At 51.1% G+C, this 15,018-nt stretch overlaps 1 protein-coding gene across 1 annotated transcript; it reads right to left on the bottom strand.

Annotated features, from left to right (window-relative positions):
* CISH (cytokine inducible SH2 containing protein) lies at positions 1 to 5,686 on the bottom strand. Its single transcript, XM_005695915.3, has 3 exons — positions 5,309 to 5,686; positions 1,829 to 2,049; positions 1 to 1,587 (listed from the first exon to the last, which is right to left on the bottom strand). The coding sequence occupies exons 1-3, from the start codon at positions 5,326 to 5,328 to the stop codon at positions 1,064 to 1,066; spliced, it is 765 nt and encodes a 254-aa protein (XP_005695972.1). The 5' UTR covers positions 5,329 to 5,686; the 3' UTR covers positions 1 to 1,063.

Below are 15,018 nucleotides of genomic sequence, written 5' to 3'. Positions count from 1 at the left end.
TCCATACATGAAAGGTACAATTTTATTGTCATTACAGAAAAAGCAGTGAAAATAAAAAGACTACCAAACTGTTTTAAGTAGTAATTATCTTATAAAGTCTCGTCGGATACGGAGTTTCGTTCCCTCTCTTGTGTGAACACACTTTCCTGGGCAGGAAGCAGACCCAGCAGAGCTGGAGCGGTGGTCCTCCGACAACCGTGCCGCTCCCTGACCCAGCCCCCACCTCGGGCAGGGCCTGTGCCACGGCGAGACCAGCTCTGTGCAGACAGGGCTTGGCCCTGGAGTGGGTGAGTGGCAGGCTCTGCTGGGCGCTAATATGTTGGCGCCACGTTCTTGTTTATTCACCCATCCTCCCAACACAGGGCTGGAGGCCAAGGAGAAGGACTGGTTCTCAGGTGTATGGGTTAGTGCCAGGACATGCAGGCCCACCTTGGGTCCAGCAGCGCATCTCAGGCTGGGAGGAACCAGAGACGCTGGGGCCAGTCTGGGGCCTCTGGAGTGCTCAGGGCAGAGAGGAGGGTTCGGCTCACCCCGAGACCAACCCAGGGAGAATAAATAAATAAATACTATATAACTGTGCTGTCCCCCAGTTTGGTCTGTGCCCCCGCCCGGGGACTGTCACCATCAACCTCGGTTCCTCTGGCCGATATACCTCCGAGACAGAAGCTGGCTAGCTGGAAGGAAGGGGCCCGCCCCACCCTGTGGATGAAGAAACCAGGGTCGGCCAAGTCTACGCAGTTCAGGAGTCCACAGCAGGTGAGTGGGGGACTGGGTCCAGCCCACAGGGTTGAGACAAGGTCCTGCCAGTGCCCTCTCTTTTGACACATATGGCCCACCACAATGGAGTCACATGGGAGCGGGGGGCGCTGGCCTCCAAGTCCTGTGACACTTCCCCTGGCCCCTGCCCCCCAGCCTCGTTCCTGCGGACCGTTCCTGGTCTAGCTGCCAGATGCTCACGGGTACCAGGATGACTGGAGGAGGGGTCGTGGGAGCCCAAGTCCAGCTGGGGCCCATGTCCCCTCCAGGGTCCAGCTGGGTGAGGCCAGGCGGCTGCTCGGCCGGGTCAGAGCTGGAAGGGGTATTGTCGGAGGTAGTCAGCCATGCGCCGGGGCAGCGGCAGGCAGTCCACGTCGGCCACCAGACGGTTGATGACGAGGCGGCACAGGTGCTGCAGGCTTCGGGTGCTGCTCCTGCGCACAAAGGGCTGCACCAGTTTTAGGTGAACGGCCGTGGCGGGCAGGGCTGGGTCACCAGGCGCATCTTCCTTCGGAGTGGGCAGGGCCGGGGTGGCGGCAAGGTCGGGACTGTCACTCCGGGTGTCTGTGGCACAGGAGGCCACGTAGTGCTGGACCAGGCTCACCACATCTGGGAAGGCCAGGATGCGCGGCCTGGACAGGCAGTTGGAGTCCAGGCGGAAGCTGGAGTCGGCGTACTCAATGCGCACGTTGGTGGGCCCGCGGGTGGTCTTGACGGACAGTGTGAACAGGTAGCTGGGGTGGGTGCTGTCACGTACCAAGAAGGTGCCCTCTGGCATCTTCTGAAGGTGTTGCCGGGCCTCACTGGCCGTAATGGAACCCCAGTACCAGCCTAGGCAAGTGGACAGGAGAGGAACCAACTGGTCACAGTGGAAAGTAGCTGGGTGCACCAACCCAGGGCATGGCAGGGCTCAGCTTGTTCTCATCACCTCTCCCTGGGGAGGGCTGGGGCCCTTCCCTCTGGTCAGACTCTTCTGGCCAAGGGCTTGCCTCTCAAATTAAACTCAACAGGCAGAGCTAATCTTCCCCAGTCAGACTTCCCAGGACAATTCCTCCGCCCTCCTCAGACTCACCAGATTCCCGAAGGTAGGAGAAGGTCTTGGCTATGCACAGCAGGTCCTCCTCGGGGTCCACCACCTTGGGCTCCCTCTCTGGCTGGCCTGGGGACTCCTCTACTGCCTCCTCCAGCAAGGCACCAGCAGGCAAAGGCTGCATAACTGGTTGGGGCAGCTCCAGGGACTGGGCCCACAGGGGCCGCTGCCCAATCTGCTCCACGGCCAGCAAAGGACAAGGTCTAGAAGGAGGTGCGTGGGCAGTGAGTGGAGGCCCTGTGCTCTCTCCATTTCCAGAGATCCCCTCTGCCCCAGACTGGCTACGTGACCTCTGGCGAGTCTTTCTCACTGTGAGCCCCCATTTCCCCTCTGCTCCATCATGAGACTAGTGTTCCACCTCCCACTTGTCAGCACAAAAGGCTCCCTTGATGACCTCCCCCACATATGAACCCCCTTCTGAAAGAGACTGTCCCACCCTCCTGCATTTATCAAAGAGCAATTATAGTTGGAGCCAGTGTCCACGGGGAGATGGTTCCAGGAGATGGAACCTGTGGATGCTTGAGTCCCTTGTATGAATGGGGCAGTGCAATGAATACACGGGCCCTCTGTATACCCAGGTTTCACATCTGCAGGGACAAAGAGCCATCTGTAATCTCTCTTCTGTTTTGTACCAACCAAATCCATAGATCATTCCCTGTAGGCATCCCTAGTTCACGGTGGCCAGTTGGCGTTCCCACCATATAGACAGGATCCAGTGCAAAGAGGCCCCACAATGGTGCCCTCCTGGCAGAGGTGGCTGATTAAATGCATGGTCCTGGTCGAGCCAAGGGATGGGTCACATGCTACCTCCCCATGGACAACAGTGTCTGTCAGAGGGACCTTGCTCTACACTGGCCAGGCCTTAGAGGCTAGAATTATCTCCCCAAACAGGTCAGACTCCCATCCTGTTCTCTCCTCCTCCCAGCTGAGGGTTTGGGGTACACAGTGGCCTCTAAAGGGACTAAGTTCCACCTCCCATAAATATGAGCTCCCACCAAAGGGCAGGGTACTCATCCTACATTCCAGATCCCACTCTGACAAGCCTGCCCTACCAGGCACCGTGATCTTTAGCAAACACTGCTCTTCACTAGAGGTCCACTTCCCTGCTGCCCCAGTGAGGGGTCATCCCAGCCCAGACACTGAGGGGTTGGGCCACACCATATTCTCAGATGACTAGAATTGGGTTGCTGAACTGGCCCCAGTCTGAGTAGTAGCTTCTCTTTAAGGGAAGCCCACCCAGTGCAGTGATCCTGGGGGTTCTTGGGAGTGAGCGGCATGGCCCTGGTTCCCGTGGAAGAGACTGCCAGTCCTCTCCCACTCGTCACAAAAGAAATCCTTGGATCTCAGTTCTGGGTCTGGTTCTCTGCCAGGCCTCAAGACATCAGGATCACTTAACCTTGGCCCCTGCCTTAAAGGAGTGCTCATAACCCAAAGTCATAAAAAAGCAAAGGATGTTACAGGGGAGTCAGGGTCAGCCTGCTCCTGAGCTGAGTCTCAGGCCAGAGGAAGGAGAAGCAGTGAAGGCACCGCAGGCCGAGATGACGACATCGGGAAACACTGCCAGGTATTGTTTACGCGGCAGGAAGAGGTAGGCAGGAGCGGCGGCAGGAGCCAGGGAGAGGAACCAGATCTGACCATGTAAGTTATAGATGACTCTTAGAAGATTTTAACAGATCAGGGGCCGGCAACTGCTCATGAGAAGAAGGGGCCATAAGACCCTGGCACACCATAGCCTGGTGATCCTTCTTCACTCCCACTCTGGCTGCACTGCGGGAGCTCTGGACTCCCTCTAGAAGAGCTGGAGGCTGAGATCCAAGCAACTGGCTGAGGGCCTCCCTACTGGGACCCAGAGCTCAGCTCAGGCCAGGGAGCCTTCTAGGACTATAGAAGGTGTCTAGCCAATCAGACCAGATTGTCTCTGGGGGTGGCCATGTCCAAACAGCTTAGCATATGTGGGTGTAGGGACCTCTAGGGATGATGATATGATATCTGGATGTGTGAGCGGCTGTATTGGTCACCGCAAGCTCCTGGTGAGTGACTATATATATCTGGGGAGGGGTGTGTCCACAGCTGTGTTATTGTGTCGTGGTGGCGGTGATGGCTGTGGTGCTCCAGGTGTAGGTGGCCAGTATGTGAGGGTGCCTGCTGCGCAGCCCAGCCTGTGCATTCTGCTTGGGGACATAAACTAGTGAAGCAAACTCAGCCCTGAGCAGGTAGCCCTCAGCAAAGCTGACAACCCAAACCTACAGGTGGGAATTCCTGCTCCCTGGCTCAGGAGAGCACTAGCTGGTCTTGCTCCCTGACAAGACCACTGGCCTGATGCACTGATATTCCAAGGGGGCCTTCAGCTGGAGCAAAGTGAGAGAGTGTGGGACCCCAGAATTGGCTGGGGTCCTGTGAACCAAGGCAGGAGCGTGGGGGAAGGTGTCCAGGAGTCCCAAAGTGCAGGGAGGAGAAAGGGAGACGCTGGAGATGATCAGGGAGAAACAAGCATGTACAGTCTTCCTAGCACCTCCAGGTGCTGGAAGCAGGACTGCTCAGAGCTGGGGGGCACTTCAGCCTTGCCCCACCTTCCACCCTTCCTCACTTGCTACCATACCAGTTTTGATAACAGCAGTCACTGGGCCACCTAGTTCTCTCTGGCTGTGGAGCACCCACTCACATCTCCTTTCACTCACCCTGGAGCTTCTGAGCTCCTGTCAGATGAGTTTGGAGAGCATCAGACCCTTGGTTGAAGGGGACGCTGAGGTTCTGGTCAGAAGGAATGTGTTAAGAATGCTCAGCTGAAGCCAAGACTGTCTTATAAGCCCGCCCCCACCCCCCCCACCCTACCCCCTGCTGCCGCAAGTTTTTGGGAAACTTGGAGAAGGGAGGCAGGAGCCAAGGCACTTCTCACATTGGGATCCCATATCGGACTGAGAGTAGGGATGAGGCCATTGTGAGGGGGGCCTCAGACAGGGCTGGGTCAAGCCTAGTCTCTTCTAAGAGCTGCTTGTTCAGCAGGTGCCAACCTGGATAGAGGTAAGGATCTCGGATTGGTTTCCCAAGAAGAGCCTAACTGCGAGCCGGAGGCAGGAGAGTGGATGGCAGGACAGAAAGGGGCAAGGGCTGGCCCATGGTCACAGTAGGTTATTGGGCTGGCAGGCCAGGGTAGAGTGCTCCCGATCCAGAACGGCTGGGCAAGTGAGCCACGTCTGGGAGGAGGCGCTGCCTGAAGCGTCCACCTTTTCCAGCCAGAACCCAAGCTTAGCTCACCCTGTGTTTCTCCTGTCGTTAGCTGACCCCCAGTTTCCGTACCCACAGTGCCAGTAGAGGTGGTGACGATGTTGTCACCTTTCTTCGTTATCACACTCCCGAGGTCTTTCTCCAATCAAGCCCTCTTAATACCCGGTGGCTAGCACGAGGCCAGTTCTCCGCCGCGTCCCGGCGCGGAGCTGGGCTGGGGCAGAGAGCCGCACTTACCCCTGAACGCAGAGGACCATGTCCCGGCAGCGGCAGCTGTTGCTCCGGAGCTGAGGCTCGGCCTGACGGCGGCGGGTGGAGTGAGCCAGTGGGCGCGGATCGCGCTCGCAGGGCAGGCTCCCGGGGTGCACGGGCGGCGGGCCGGGACTGAGAGGTGGCGTTGCGGGCGCGCCGGGAGGGCGCGGGGGGCGGGCCTGGAGGACAGGGCGGGGCGAACAGCCTAATCTTTTGTCCTCTGTGTCCCAGCCCTTCCCGGAAGCGACGTCTTCCTAGAACCGCCGGCTGTGCGGTCTGGCGGCGAGGGGCGCGGGTTGGGGGCGCCGGCTCCCTTAGTCTGGGGCTGAGGGTCGCTAAAGGAAACACCTTTGACAGATTTCCAAGAACTTTCCAGGAAAACGGGGCGGGGCCCTGCGCGCCGACCAGTCGCAGTGCAGGAGGTGGGGCCGAGTGGTCAGGGAGGGCCAATTAGAGCGCTTGGATTCGAGGCTGACGTGAGCCAAGGGGGTTGGGCATGACTTAGAGACCAACCGGTGAAAACCAAGTTGAATAGGGCTAGGGAGAGGCCGGTGCTTTACCTACCTGAGCTCAGATTTCCTTCGGGGCACTCCGCTTCGTTAGCGACAGGCCCGCTTATCTCTGGATAGGACCGGTGGCAGCACGAGGGCGCGGCCACGGGTCTGTCCGCCCAGCTAGTGGCTCCTCCAAGGCGGTGTGCTGGTGTGCAGGCGCCCCCTATGGGCTGCACTCGGACCCCTGGACCCTGTGTGGGGAGGCGGGTGGCATGGGTTATGGTTTGGAGAGAAACATTAGGGGAAAAAAGGGATTCAGAGGGAGTATCCAGATCCAAGCAGGTTCACGGAGGTCAAGCCTGCGGCCACTGCAGCCAATAGGATCCAAGCGAGAAGGTTTCCCCTGGGAGTTGGGGAAGAAGGCACCATCCCAACCTTTGCACTCTGCGGGGCCAATCCAGTCTCGGCCCTAAGCTGGCCTCTGGCCAGCCCTCCAATCAGGGAGGAAATGACTACCAACTTGAGGAGACAGGCAAGGATAAAGAGCCCCCAGCTCTCCTCACAGGACAGTTTAGATGTGTCTCTGGCTTGGTGGGCCCCCTAAAAATATGGGAGACAGACCTGGAGCTCCAAACCCCCAGCGATAAACTGAAGCTAGGGGATAAAAGTAGAGCGGAGGAACAGTGACAGCCTCTCCCATCTACACGGAGCACCTGGTACATGCGATCCTCAATAGCTGGTATTTCTCCCATTATTGCTGAGCCCCAGGGAACATCCCCTACCATTGATCCTTTCCACCTTTTCCCATTCACTGGACTCACCGAGGAGCATCCTTAAAGGGGCTGCTCACATATCCTCGAAGCCCGTGGGCCAGGAGATGAGAGAATTGGAGCAGTGGTAGGGTCCATCCCACCTTCCCAGTGTGTACCCTCCAAGTTCCCAGAAAAGAAGGTAAACTTCAGGTCTCCTAGCAGGGATGACAGGCTCCTGGCAGTGTCCAGAGGCATAAATGGTAGTATCCAGACTTTCCCCAGGGCAGACAGGGCTGAGTTTGTCCTGCCTGGGAGGGGATGGAAGACTGAGGGATCCAAAAGCAAAAGGCCACGATGCAGGACAACATTACAAAAATAATTGGTTCACATGAGAAATGACTTGATGAAACTCACTTCTTATGAAACCCAAGTTCCTGAAGGGAATTTGAACTTCAGTGTAGCCCCACTTCAGTTCAGTTCAGTCATTTAGTTGTGTCTGATTCTTTGCCAACCCATGGACTGCAGCACGACAGGCTTCCCTGTCTATCACCAACTCTCGGAATTTGCTCAAACTCATGTCCATCAAGTCGGTGATGCCATCCAACCATCTCATCCTCTGTCGTCCTCTTCTCTTGCCTTCAATCTTGCCCAGCATCAGGGTTTTTTAAAATGAGTCAGTTCTTTGCATCAGGTGGCCAAAGTATTGGAGTTTCAGCTTCAGCATCAGTCCTTCCAATGAATATTCATGACTGATTTCCTTTAGGATGGACTGGTTGGATCTCCTTGCTGTCCAAAGGACTCTCAAGAGTCTTCTCCAACACCATAGTTCAAACATCAACTCTTCGGTGCTCAGCTTTTTTTATGGTCCAGCTCTTACATCCATCAACCCACTCCAGTATTCTTGCCTGGAGAATCCCATGGATGGAGAAGCCTGGTAGGCTACAGTCCACGGGGTCGCAAATAGTCGGACACGACTGAGCGACTTCACTTCACTTCACTTCACTCACATCCATACATGACCACTGGAAAAACCAAAGCTTTGGCTAGATGGACCTTTGTTGGCAAAGTGATGTCTCTGTTTTTTAATATGCTGTCTAGATTGGTCATAACTTTTCTTCCAAGGAGCAAGCGTCTTTTAATTTCATGGCTGCAGTCACCATCTGCCGTGATTTTGGAGCTCCCCAACAATAGTGTCTGTCACTGTTTCCATCATTCCCCCATCTATTTGCCATGAAGTGATGGGACCAGATGCCATGATCTTAGTTTTCTGAATGTTGAACTTTAAGCCAACTTTTTAACTCTCCTCTTTCACTTTCATCAGGAGGCTCTTTAGTCCTTGTGGTGTCATCTGCGTATCTGAGGTTAGTGACATTTCTCCCGGCAATCTTGATTTCAGCTTGTGCTTCATCCAGTCCAGCATTTCTCATGATGTACTATGCATACAAGTTTAATAAGCAGGGTGAAAATATATAGACTTGATGTACTCCTTTCCTGATTTGGAACCAGTGTGTTGTTCCACGTCTAGTTCTAACTGTTGCTTCTTGACTTGCATACAGATTTCTCAAGAGGCAGGTCAGGTGGTCTGGTATTCCCATCTCTTTCAGAATTGTCCACAGCTTGTTGTGATCCACACAATCAAAGGCTTTGGCATAGTCAATAAAGCAGAAGTAGATGTTTTTTTGGAATGCTCTCGATTTTTTGATGATCCAGCAGATGTTGGCAATTTGATCTCTGGTTCCTCTGCCTTTTTCTAAATCCAGCTTGAACATCAGGAAGTTCACAGTTTACATACTATTGAAGCCTGGCTTGGAGAATTTTGAGCATAGCTTTGCTAGCGTGTGAGATGAATGCGATTGTTTGGTAGTTTGAACATGCTTTGGCATTGATTTTCTTTGGGATTGGAATGAAAACTGAACTTTTCCAGACCTGTGGCCACTGATGAATTTTCCAAATTTGCTGGCATATTGAGTGCAGCACTTTCACAGCATCATCTTTTAGTATTTGAAATTTAGTATTTGCAATAGCTAAACTGGAATTCCATCACTTCCACTTGGCTTCACATTCCAGGAATGCATCTGGCTCTAGGTGAGTGATCACACCATCGTGCTTATCCAGGTCATGAAGATCTTTTTCGTATAGTTCTTCTGTGTATTCTTGCCACCTCTTCTTAATATCTTCTGCTTCCATTATGTCCATAACATTTCTGTCCTTTATTGTGCCCATCTTTGCATAAAATATTCCCTTGGTATCTCTTAATTTTCATGAAGAGATCTCTAGTCTTTCCCATTCTATTGTTTTCCTCTGTTCTTTGCGTTGATCACTGAGGAAGGCTTTCTTATCTCTCCTTGCTATTCTTTGGAACTCTGCATTCAAATAGGTATATCTTTCCTTTCCTCCTTTGACTTTCACTTCTCTTCTTTTCACAGCTATTTGTAAGGCCTCCTCAGACAACCATTTTGCCTTTTTGCATTTCTTTTGCTTGAGGATGGTCTTGATCTCTGCTTCTTGTACAATTTCACAAACCTCCGTCCATAGTTCTTCAGGCACTCTGTCTATTGGATCTAATCATTTGAACCTATTTGTCACTTCTCCTGTATAATCGTAAGGGATTTGATTTAGGTCATACTGAATGATCTAGTGGTGTTCCCTACTTTCTTCAATTTAAGTCTGAATTTGACAATAAGGAGTTCATGATCTGAGCCACAGTCAGCTCCTGGTCTTGTTTTTGCCGACTGTATAGAGCGTCTCCATCTTTAGCTGCAAAGAATATAATCAATCTGATTTTGGTATCAACCATCTGGTGATGTCCATGTGTAGTCTTTCTTCTCTTGTGTTGTTGGAAGAGAGTGTTTGCTATAACCAGTGCATTCTTTGGCAAAACTCTATTAGCATTTGCCCTGCTTCATTCTGTACTCCAAGGCCAAATTTGCCCGTTACTCCAGGTATTTATTGACTTTCTACTTTTGCATTCCAGTCCCCTATAATGAAAAGGACATCTTTTTTGGGTGTTAGTTCTAGAAGGTCTTATAGGTCTTCATAGAACTGTTCAACTTCAACTTCTTCAGCATTACTGGTTGGGGCATAGACTTGGATTACTGTGATATTGAATGGTTTGCTTTGGAAATGAACAGAAATCATTCTGTCATTTTTGAGACTGCATCCAACTACTGCATTTCGGACTGTTTTGTTGACTATGAGGGCTACTCCATTTCTTCTAAGGGATTCTTGCCCGCAGTAGTAGATATAATGGTCATCTGAGTTAAATTCACCCATTCCAGTCCATTTTAGTTGGCTAATTTCTAAAATGTCGATGTTTACTCTTGCCATCTCCTGTTTGACCACTTCCAATTTGTCTTGATTCATGGACCTAACATTCCAGGTTCCTATGCAATATTGCTCTTTACAGCAGCTGACTTGACTTCCATCACCAGTTGCATCCACGACTGGCTGTTGTTTTTCTTTGGCTCCATCTCTTCATTCTTTCTGGAGTTATTTCTCCACTGATCTCCAGTAGCATATTGGGCATCTACTGACCTGGGCAATTTATCTTTCAGTGTCCTATATTTTTGCCTTTTCATACTGTTCATGGGGTTCTCAAGAATACTGAAGTGGTTTGCCATTCCCTTCGCCAGTGGACCACGTTTTGCCAGAACTCTCCACCATGACCCATCCATCTTGGGTGGCCCTACACAGCATGGCTCATAGTTTCATTGAGTTAGACAAGGCTGCAGTCCATGTGATCAGATTGATTAGTTTTCTGTGATTGTGGTTTTCATTCAATCTGTCCTCTGATGGAGAAGGATAAGAGGTTTATGGAAGCTTCCTGATGGGATAGACTGACTGAGAGGGAAACTGGGTCTTGTTCTGATGGACGGGGCCATGCTCAGTAAATCTTTAATCCAATTTTCTGTTGATGGGCAGGGCTGTGTTCCCTCCTTGTTATTTGACCTGTGACCAAACTACAGTGGAGGTAATGAAGATAATGGTGACCTCCTTCAAAAGGTCCCATGCACGCACTGCTGCACTCAGGGCCCCCAACCCTGCAGCAGGCCACCACTGACCCACGCCTCCACCAGAGGCTCCTGGACACTCATGGGCGAGTCTGGGTCAGTCTCTTGTGGGATCACTGCTCTTTTCCCTCCTGAATAGGCCAGAAGCTGCGTGTCTGGGATGGGCACAGGTGTGGAGACCTCATTTACCACGTTGATGGCTGGGGCTCCTGGAAGAGCCCAGCATGGGGCCCTTGTGTAAGGTGATGTTTCTCCAGTAGGAACTATGTGTTACCCCACATTACTGTGAAGACAGAGGGGCTTCACAGCTTTGACCCTCAGTCTCCCTGGGTATAGACCGGAAGCTCTCTGCCCCAAGACTACCCCTACCCTCTACTTGTGACTACTGTACTGAACGCTTACTATGTGCCAGGTGACCTCAACTATTTCCAGCCCCATTTCATTGTCTAACTACTACATATTGTCCCCCCTTTACAGGTGATGAAAATGAGGCACAGAGAGGTTAAAATATACCCTAGATCTCACAGGCCCAGCCCCCCACCCCCACACCTGTCCACCCCAACACACTTCCTCTCTAGCTCTTGTGACCAGCCAACTCCTAGGCATCCTTCAGGGTCCAACTTTCAGGTCCTCAGTGAAGCTTTCCTGCCTCCAGGCCAGTCAACACCAGAGCACTCCAGGGTCTCCTTGAAAGCGCCCCCTACAGAAATCCGTGATTGTGCAGTTCTGTGTGTAAACTCCAAGGGTTTTGCCCTCCAGCTGCCCTTTGTGAAGGGGGCTTTCTTGGTGGCTCAGATGGTAAAGAATCCGTCTGCAATTCAGGATGCCTGGGTTCTGTCCCTGGGGTCAGGAAGATCCCCTGCAGAAGGGAATGGCCACCCACTCCAGTATCCTTGCCTAGAGAATTCCATGGACAGAGGAGCCTGGCAGGCTAGAGTTGAACACAACGGAGTGACTAACACACACTTTTTGCCCCTTGTGAATCTGACAGCACCGTGCACCTCCGCTGCATTCTGGGAAGAGTGGTATGCCTCTGTTTTGCCCCAGGTACCTGCCTGCCCCTCATGTTGTGAGTCCCTCTGGCCATCTAATTATGACCCCTCCTGCCCTGTCTGCTGGGCCCACACTGCCACCCAGTGGCAGTGCCTCTCCTAGTTTCACAAGCCGCATCTCCATGGATTCTTCTAGAAAAAACCCTCCCCTGCACCCTAGAGATTCTAGTTGCAGGATCTCTCTGCCCTTCCCCACCCAGAACAGTCACAAGGTGGGTCATGAGAACGCACAGCAGTGCCTTCCTCAAGTCAAACTTGTTTGATTCCTAAACTTTCCTGTGTGCAGCCTCTCCTCTCCCCAAAGAACAGTCCACACGCTGTGTGTGTGTGTGTGTGTGTGTGTGTGTGTGTGTGTGTGTGTGTGTGTGTGTGTGTGTTGGGGCAAAGGGGGTTCACCTGCCCACCCCTCCTCCCCACAGGCACTCACTGGGCCCCATGGTCATGGAGAGTTATTCGAAAACCTCTCAGCCCCCATCCCCTTGGACATACAGTTTTCATGGAAGGCTGTGTGGCACAATTTGCTACCTTGTACTGACCTGCTGGGCTTCCCTGGTGGCTTAGAGGTAAAAAAAACTCTGCCTGTCAATGCAGGAGATGTGGGTTCAATCCCCGAGTCGGGAAGATCCCCTGGAGAAGGAAATGACAACCCACTCCAGTATTCTTGCCTGGGAAATTCCATGGACAGAGGAGCCTAGCAGGCTACAGTCTATGGAGTCGCAGAGAGTCAGACACAACGGACTAAAACAACAGCCCACCTGCCCCGACCCAGCCATCCCAAATACTGAATCCTCCCATCAATGTGCAGGTGGCAGATGCTTGCTGGAATGTGAGCAGCGAGGGAAAACTATGCATTCTGGCTCCCCCGAGTCAGTTGCAAAACGTGTCTCTGATGAACCCATGTGGAGACTGTGTGTGCTGTGCACCCACTGGCTTTAGCATGGACACTCTGAAAGGAGAGGCATTGCCACTGCCTACTTTTTACATTTCTGTATGGTTCGATTTTATTGTAACAAGCAAGTTTGCTTATGCAATTAAAATTTAATAGAGATTAATTTGAAAATACAAAAGTGTTAGAACAATTGTAATCTAACTCTAGTTTTTAGAAAATAAGAGAGCCCAGAGACCGCAGCATGCAGAGATGCCCTTGGCTACAACAAGTAGCCAGCCTCCACCCTCAGCTCTCTGTTGTTCCATCGCTAAGTTGTATCCATCACTTTGCGACCCCTTGGACTGCAGCACCCAAGGCTTCTCTGTCCTTCCTATCTCCCTGATTTTGCTCAGATTCATGTCCATTGAGTTGGTGATACTATCTAACCAACTCATCTTCTGCAACTCACTTCTCCTTTTGCCTTCAATCTTTCCCAGCATCAGGGTATTTTCCAATGAGTTGGCTCTTTGCAACATGTGGCCAAAGTATTGCAATTTCAGCATCAGCCCTTCCAATGAATATTCAGGGTTGATATCCTTTAGGATTGACTAGTTTGATCTCCTTGTTGTCCAAGGGACTCTCAAGAGTTTTCTCCAGCACCACAGTTCAAAGACATCAATTCTTCAGCCCCGAGCCTTCTTTATTGTCCAACTCTCACATCCATACATGACTGCTGGAAAAAACATAGGTCTGACTGTATGGATCTTTGTCAGCAAAGTAGTGACTCTGCTTTTCAATATGCTGCCTAGGTTTGTCATAGCTTTCCTTCCAAGGAGCAAACATTTTTTAATTTCATGGCTGCTATCCCCATCCGCAGTGATTTTGGAGCCCAAGAAAATAAAATCTGCCACTGTTTCTATTTTCCCCCCATCTATTTGCCATGAAGCGATGGGACCAGATGCCATGATCTTAGTTTTTTGAATACTGAGTTTTAAGTAAGCCTTTTCACTCTCTTCTTCCACCCTCATCAAGAGGCTCTTTAGTTCCTCTTCACTTTCTGCCATTAGAGTAGAATCATCTACATATCTGAGGTGGTTGATATTTCTCTCGGCAGTCTTAATTCCAACTTGTGGTTCATCCAGCCTGACATTTCGCATGATGTACTCTACACAGAAGTTAAATAAGCAGGGTGACAATATATAGCCTTGTCGCACTTCTCGTTTTGAACCAGTCTGTTCCATTGTTCCATGTAAGATTTTAATTGTTGCTTCTTGATCCATGTACAGGATTTTCAGGAGACAGGTAAGGTGGTCTGGTATTCCCATCTCTTTACGAATTTTCCACAGTTTGTTGTGATCCACACAGTCAAAGGATTTTTTGTAGTCAATGAAGCAGAAGATGTTTTTCTGGAATTCCCTTGCTTTCTCTCTAATCTGATGAATTTGGCAGTTTGACGTCTGTTTCCTCTGCCTTTTCTAAACCCAGGTTGTACATCTGGAAGTTCTCAGTTCACATACTGCTGAAGCCTACCTCGAAGGATTTTGAGCATAACCTACCTAGTATGTGAAATGAGTGCAACTGTCCAGTAGTTTGAACATTCTTTGTCATTGCCTTTCTTTGGGATTGGAATGAAAACTGACTTTTTCCAGTTTGCTGACATATTGAGTGAAGCACTTTAAACAGCATCATATTTTAGAATTTGAAATAGCTCAACTGGCATTCCATCACCTCCACTAGCCTTGTTTGTAGTAATGATTAAAAAGCTGGCTTTAAACTCAACATTCAAAAAACTAAGATCATGATATCCGGTCCCATTACTTCATGACAAATAGATGGGGGGAAATAGAAACAGTGGCAGATTTTATTTTCTTGGGCTCCAAAATCACTGTTGATGGTGACTGCAGCCATGAAATTAAAACATGCAGGCCCAAAGATACTTCTGGATACTTGGGTATACAGAGGAGATACTTTTGGTGGGAGGGCACAGTGGGACAGGTCCTGCCAGGGGCCTGTAGATGGCAGCAGAGGCCCACAGAGAGATCCTGCCCCAATTCAACCCACCCTTCTCTGTTCCAAGTGAGCCACCTCCTTCTGGGTTGTGGGGTGAGAGAGAAGGGCAGGAGCAGTGCAGGCTTGTTCAAGGAGACAGCCACACACCCTGAAGCTCTAGTTGTTTCCTCTTATGGGCCCTCAGTTTCCTTATTTTTGAAGAGTTAACGGTCTGGTAAGAGAAACCCAAGTAAGATGGTAGGTGTTGCAAGAGGGCATCAGAGGGCAGACACACTGAAACCATACTCACAGAAAACTAGTCAATCTAATCACACTAGGACCACAGCTTTGTCTAACTCAATGAAACTAAGCCATGCCCGCGGGGCAACCCAAGACGGGTGGGTCATGGTGGACAGGTCTGACAGAATGTGGTCCACTGGAGAAGGGAATGGCAAACCACTTCAGTATTCTTGCCGTGAGAACCCCATGAACAGGATGAAAATGCAAAAAGACAGGACACTGAAAGATGA

The sequence above is a fragment of the Capra hircus genome, chromosome 22 (genome assembly GCF_001704415.2).
Source record: "Capra hircus breed San Clemente chromosome 22, ASM170441v1, whole genome shotgun sequence".
NCBI classification, from domain to species: domain Eukaryota; kingdom Metazoa; phylum Chordata; class Mammalia; order Artiodactyla; family Bovidae; genus Capra; species Capra hircus.
The sequence above is the reverse complement of the archived record's forward strand: the minus strand, read 5'-3'. Positions and strand labels throughout refer to the sequence as shown.